The 6,777-nt window shown below is 40.8% G+C and overlaps 1 long non-coding RNA gene and 1 gene segment (V, D, J or C); one reads left to right on the forward strand and one right to left on the reverse strand.

The window, feature by feature from the left end:
* Positions 1–206: 206 nt before the first annotated feature.
* LOC140204464 (uncharacterized) lies at positions 207–3,463 on the reverse strand. 2 transcript variants are annotated; one of them, XR_011887629.1, is made up of 3 exons: positions 3,406–3,463; positions 437–667; positions 207–343 (listed from the first exon to the last, which is right to left on the reverse strand). It is a non-coding gene; the product is annotated as an uncharacterized lncRNA (long non-coding RNA). The 2 variants fall into 2 exon arrangements; XR_011887628.1 differs by lacking the exon at positions 3,406–3,463 and adding an exon at positions 2,506–2,581.
* Positions 3,464–3,738: 275 nt separating this feature from the next.
* On the forward strand, positions 3,739–5,756 carry LOC140203552 (T cell receptor alpha variable 9-2-like). The segment is given in 2 exon segments: positions 3,739–3,820; positions 5,431–5,756. Coding segments are annotated over 2 exon segments (408 nt in total).
* Positions 5,757–6,777: the final 1,021 nt, after the last annotated feature.

Consider the following 6,777-nt stretch of genomic DNA (forward strand, 5'->3'; position numbering starts at 1 on the left):
ACCGCAGCCTCGAGCCCCACGAGTCGAGAACTTCAGTATTACATTAGATTTATAGTCATGTTTTGCGGTCAATCGCAGGTAGCCTGATGCAAGGAGAAATAGATCTGAGGAAATAAGGGAACAAATGTACAGTAGGGATGGCTGCAAAAAGATAAAGTAAAGCAACACGGTTTTCAAATCAAATGTCATCTTATTCTGATGTATTAAACCAACATACTGAATAAATAAATACTGAATAATTAAAGGCGAACGAACTGGATAAGCGGCCCTACCAGATGCATCAATGGAAATCGCTTTATTTTGATGGCAGGATGAGTAGATTTGAAGGCGAAGCTTTGGGCAGCTGTAAATAGACAGAATGGGTAATCTACCTCTTATGTACCGGCTGAGGTCTTTAGATTTGGTAGCTACTTGTCTCATACAAAATCATACATACCCATACACTTTTATATGGATGTCTTTCCGTCAATCTCTGTAACATGTTGATGGATGTCACCTGAACTTCAGGATCCTCTGAAGGGTGCGGATTTGGGCCACTGTTCCGCCGTTACCTTTGCCCTCTGACCTCCAGGGATAACTTGTTTACATTGGTGCATTGATCGTGGTCCACGGAAAGTTGGAATTGTGATGTTTTTCTTGTGCGTTCTGTTGCGCAGTCACAAAATATCTGTATCGGTTACATGTCGGAGAAAATCGGTTTCAGCTACGATATGGTAAATCGGTCATTACTCAAGAAAACAAGGATTATATTCATTTTTTTTTTCATACTGTTTGTCTCACAGATCAGAACATTCCTTCGTGAATATCTGTAAAATACCTTGCCTTGAATGGTTGCATAAAATTGTTGCGCCACTTCCAAATTCAAGAAACCCTGTCAGGAACTCCAGTTACTATATCGTTTTGAATGCCATGAGCAATGGCAGGATAGCCTGCAATCAGTTTATGCCATGAGTCGAAGTAAGATAAATAACTCTCCTTGCTGTGCATCAGAATAGCTATGTTTGTATTACTTCCAGATCCTATGGTACAGATAGTCAAAGAGAAACAAAATAGCAGGATTATAATTAAACCGGGGAAGTCTGCTAAAATGTTTGTGTTAGTGCGTATGCTTATCCTATTTCTTTCATACTTCGCTTTTTTCATTATGTTGGAATTGATTTGCTACTTTGTAGCGTCGCCCAAAATACCCCCGCCCAAAAAAAAAAAACATCCCTTTCTCAAACGAGAGGACATGTCAGTGTTTAGTCTGCATTAAATTCAGTTTCAATTGTCACCACCATAAATAGTACTAGTTGACTTTGTGGTATATAAAGGCAGAATCCTGTATATTATCATGGAATCTGTGTTGAAATGTGTTAATATTGCAGCAGCAGTTCACTGCAACATCGAAGAACGGGTTTGTCCTTCACCATACTCATGTTACACTCATCATCTACTTGTAAACCATTGGCTCATCCTCAGCTCTATCAAACTGCTTCCCATCGCCCTGCCAGATTAGGTTAAAACACTCCCAACAACTCCTTAAATATGACCGAAAGAATATCACTCACCTCTATTCACTTGCAACCCATCCCTTTTCCGCGACTTCCACCTGCCCCCCAAAATGTCCAAATTATCCAGAAATCTGAATCCTTGCGTTCTGCTTCAACTCTCATCCATACGTTTATCTGCCACGTCATTCTATTCCGGTTCTCACTGTCGCAGAGCACAGGCCGTAATTGTAGGATTATTACACTTGCGGTCCCGCTACTCAGCTTGCTTCCTACCTCTCTATGTTCTTCTTTCCGGACCTGCTCCCTGATTTTCCTATGCCTTTGATACCAATTTGTACTACGACTTCTGGCTGGTCAGCCTCCTTTTTCAGGATATTATGGACGCTAATAGAAACATTTGTGCCCCTAGCACTCGTGAGACAAATTACCATCCACACTTTCATTTTACGTTGTTAAATTCGTTCAGCTGTTCGTCTGCTACTATTGTTACTGCTGCTATCCTCTTCATTTCCATATCCTTCTGTGCCACAGAGCCAAGGTCGGTGCCAGAGTCACAACAGCTTTTTCTTCCCTAAGTTAGATTGTTCCCCCAAAATGGACAAAGTGTTGTTGAGGGGGGCGCCCACATGTGTGCACACGACTGTCTGGTGTTTCCTGGTCCCTCTCCTGACAGTTAAACAGTGATCTCTCTCCTGTAGAGTTGATGTGACTACCACCCTGTTGCTGACGTCTATAGCTGTTTCACTTTCCCTAACAAGCCGAAGGTCATCGAACTACAAATTTACATCACTTATACGGTCTCTAACGATCTGCATTTCGATGCACCTGGGCAGATGTGGTCATCGGAGCGCGGCAGGTGGTCTCCTGAAAATCTCAGATGTGATACCTAGAAGAAAACACCGGCTCTGTAGACGTACCTAGTATTTGCTCAACAGTTGAGAACGAAACAAAGAAATAAATTACATAGCCCCTGCTTAAACTCGAAAAAAGCCTTGTTGAGCCAAAACCTTACTATTCTGCGTCAGGCTATCCCGAAGATGACCACTTCTAATGGCGGTATCTCTCCATTATGGACGCTCTGTTCCCCGTCAAAATCTTCGGCGAAACTGCGCGGCCACGCTCCTACTGGGCCAGTGGAGTATTCAAATCATCGACTACCGTAAAAAAAAAACAAAAAAAAAAACAACTTGCTTTTTAAAAAAATCTATTTGTCCACTCTGTGCGGAATCACTTATGTTGCGTATGCCGAATACTTCAATGAATTGCTTGAATTGTCCCTAGATCGAAAGCCAATGTCACTTTCTCGATTAGCCGAATGAGGTTAGCACACACCAATGAGATTAAGGTTTGACGCATGAGAATATTCCGGACCATTCGATCATTTTAAAGACGAAACACTCTGTACGGTATGAAACGAATTCTTCAGCTCCTATAGCAATGCTGAGGGGCAAAGCTCGAGTGTTGTGTTGGCATGTTGTTAGATAACATTCTGATAAGTTTGTAGTTCATTCTTCAGCATTGTTCGGGGCAGTGCTTTAAACCAGCGGCTAACTAATGTTTCAATTCTACTTTACTTTTCCAAATGTCAATGATTAGGATTATGTCGTTTGATGTTCCATTCTGGTCAGGCGTAGTTCTGCTTAGCTGTATTTCTAACCCGTTACACATTGAATGACTTTCGTTGCATGGTGTGGAAATCTTTTCTGTCTTTGTCGTTTCGTGCCGCTATATGACATTAAATGATGAAATCAGCATTTATTCCTCGATCTTGACCGTCCTTAGAATTATAAACTCATGAAACAGCCTGTAGAATTGTGATATGTCCAGTCTCCTTATTATGTCATTTCTCAGACCGAATTTGATGATTGTGGGAGTATTAAGAGTATTCATGTTGATTACGATGAGTATTTACCTTTACTTCTGTTAGAATGCGGTAAGGCAGCCTCATTGGAAAGGTCAGACTTCGAATCTACAACAACACAATAACAAACGCACATTAACACCATTTGAAATCAGAAAAGTCTAATTTTCTGAAATTAGAATTTCAGAATTCTAATTTAAGAGTAATTTACGTATTTCAAATATCCATGGTTCGATTGCAAAGAATCTAAATAAAGATTTCATAACAAAATTATATGCAAAGTTACAGCCACTCTAAATTTAAGAGCTGCCGATACCTCCAACAGTGATCAAGTTGTGGCAGGAAGAAAGCACCGTTGCTGGCTTCTGACTTGTCTCTGCAAACATGGTTTCACAAGGTGGTTGTCTCGATTCGAAGATTTCGGTGAAATATGACGATTGGGTCTACTTGCTTGAAACGATTGGAAGTGAAGAGTAAACACTCGGAAGTATAACACATAAAAAAGCACAATCTAAATGTCGTATAAAATGCATTTGCAATACTTGCACATCTTTCAAGGAAACAGAAGAGAAGCAGTCTTAAGTCGTGAGGAAGCATGTTTAAAGGAGAACTGCACCCTAAGAGTTTTATTTTAATCTGCAAAGAACATGTTTAGTATCTCTAAATCGATGTAAGAGAGGGGGATATAAAGTGATGGAACTTCTGTATTTAATCTACTTAATTTGGCAAATAAAGAGGATTTATACAAAACTTAAGAAGATGAAGTTGAGAGAGAATGACATAATGGCTACGGGGGGTTAGGGGGTATGGAGGGAAGGCTGGGGCGGGGTTCTGAGTTGGATGATCAGCCATGATCATAATAAATGGCGGTGCAGGTTCGAATGGGCCGAATGGCCTACTCCTGCACCTATTTTCTATGTTTCTATGTTTCTATAAATAAGTTTGTCTGATCGTGGGGAGGGGGTGGGCTCTGAAGTTACCGTTTCTTTGGCGTAGTTTGCTTGCAGTCTCTGTGTCTTAAGACATTTTGCCAGGTTCAGTTTTCTAAAATGAAAACTTGACTCACAGTTGAGCCGACGTGGAATAAACTGGATTTAGACCTTTCTCCGTGCAGTGTGTCTCTTCAACATAGTCGGCAGTGGCCTCCTGAATATGGTACCAGACTCATAGCTTTGGACTTTACTAAGAGAATCAAAATCTACTCGGTTATTTGGTAGGAGATTATATGAAATAACTTCTGATCCTACCGACTTTGCCATTGACTCTAGTATACAGCTGAATAGTTATCTCTGAGGAAGTAACTTATGTGTGGTCTCGCGAAATCTGCTAACTTCCAGTTGATTGGCTGTGTTGAGGAAAAAAGAAATGGTGCAGGATTGGTAGAAATCAGGAAAGGAGTTGATTGGTGGATTCGAGAATCAGGAAGAGTATTATGAAGTGTGTGAGACCAATGGCTTCTTAACAAAAGAGAGGGCACTCCTGACGAACCACTGAGTAAATTTCTTTGAGAATAACATTGTGTTATTACAAATCCATGGTGAACGGATTGCAGTCATGCGGGTCCTATATTTGTTTCTTATTGCAGCAGCGCTTCTGATTGGTAAGTTTCTCGACATTTTGAAAACCATTGTTCTCACCATGATGAACAGGTTAATGTATCACTGAATATCAGTAACACAACATTGGTCATGACATGAAAGGATTTGGGAATACGATAGTAACATGGATCCAAATCTATTGCAACTGGCAATAGAATGTTTGATGTGCCTATCCAGGCCAACCACAGGCGAATCCGTCGCAATCCTTGGCGGGGAAGAGTTGTCTTTGTATTCCTCCTGAGATGCAATAAGTGCAAGAAATCCGTTATGGAAGTGATTGGGAGTTTTCTCAAAAAGATAATTTAATTCGGTCTTTCTTGCCACTTCTGCTAATTTTAGTCGAGAGTTTAACTCAAATTGGAACCCCCACATCTCTGATCGGGCAGTACTGAGGAGCCAGGGTTTGCATCGGAGATATGCGAGCAGAAAATTGATATTTCTTGATTGAAATTTTGAACTTCTTTTTTGTCTATAACAGGACATTGCCGAGGCGACGCTGTTCATCAGTCCCCTGCTGTCACCACAGTCGCGGAACGGGAAGGTGCAGTGTTAAACTGTAACTATACTACTACAAGAGCAAGCAGCCCTGCATTAATCTGGTACCGTCAGTATCCCGGAGGTTCTCTGGAGTTTCTTTTGCTCCGTTCGAAATTCGACAAACACCTAGAGAATATTCCTCGACAGCGGTTCACGGCGCAGCTGAATGATACGAGCAGAACGGTCCCGCTGACAGTATCGGAAACACATCTAGGAGACACTGCCATGTATTACTGCGCTCTGACACCCACAGGAGTACAGAACTAGTCTGAACCTGTACAATAACTACTTTAGTTCTCTGGTGGCTGCTAGGTTCAATAGCCGCTTTCCGTGCGTCTGTAGCTCTTTGGTCGACCCGCCATATGTATAAATGCCTATACATTTCCTCAGATTCTTATCCAATAGATTGAGTCGCCTTCAGCCTTAACTCTTCAATCTGTTCTAATGCACATGCAGCCACCAAAATTCCGTTTCTAGTCTTTCACACGACAAAGGAAACGATAACCTTCCATTGTTTCTTTTTTTCACTCACCATTACGAAAAAAAGAACCTCTTTCACTTGCATTGGTGTGGATGCGGATGCTGTAGTGAAATGTTGTTTATTCTCCAATATACTACTGTGTTAAAATCTCACATTTTCCGCAATTTAATATTAATTACAGGTTTTAAAATGAAAACTTATTGTTTTATTTGTTTTTACGTATCAATATTTCTTTCCGAAGCTATACTGGAGCGCCCGCGTATGGTTTTCTATGCTAAGTAACTGCAATCTAACATTGCCGGGGGTGTTCACAACCGTATATGTATATATATAAAACAAAATACAAGCAGGTGGTTGCTCTTGTACAGGACGAAATTGCATTTTAATTTACCGCTCGACCTCACTGAGTCAGTTGAGGAAGATGCAGTTTACAGAGCGACCATTATTGTTTCTTTCCTCAGAATTGCACAGCTAACACCTCTCGTTTCAGGAAATAACATCAACACCACTTATGACACTGTACAACAATGTCTGTGTGCTGAGTAACAGAAACACTGTGGACAATTTAGCGAGGAATGCGTAAGGTGAACATCGAAAGATTTTTCATGTAAAAAAAAAGTTAATGCCAGGGCTTGCCAAAGTGTCAATGGTATGAACAGTTGAAATCTGCTGATATGTACAGTCGTCAAGTTAGGTCAAATTTATTTATAAAGCACTTTTAAAAAACAACACATGTTGACCAAGGTGTTGTACAAACCACAACAGGTATCTAAAATCGCAAATACTACAGATACAGATATAAACATC

The sequence above is a fragment of the Mobula birostris genome, chromosome 10, assembly GCF_030028105.1.
Source record: "Mobula birostris isolate sMobBir1 chromosome 10, sMobBir1.hap1, whole genome shotgun sequence".
Lineage (NCBI taxonomy): Eukaryota > Metazoa > Chordata > Chondrichthyes > Myliobatiformes > Myliobatidae > Mobula > Mobula birostris.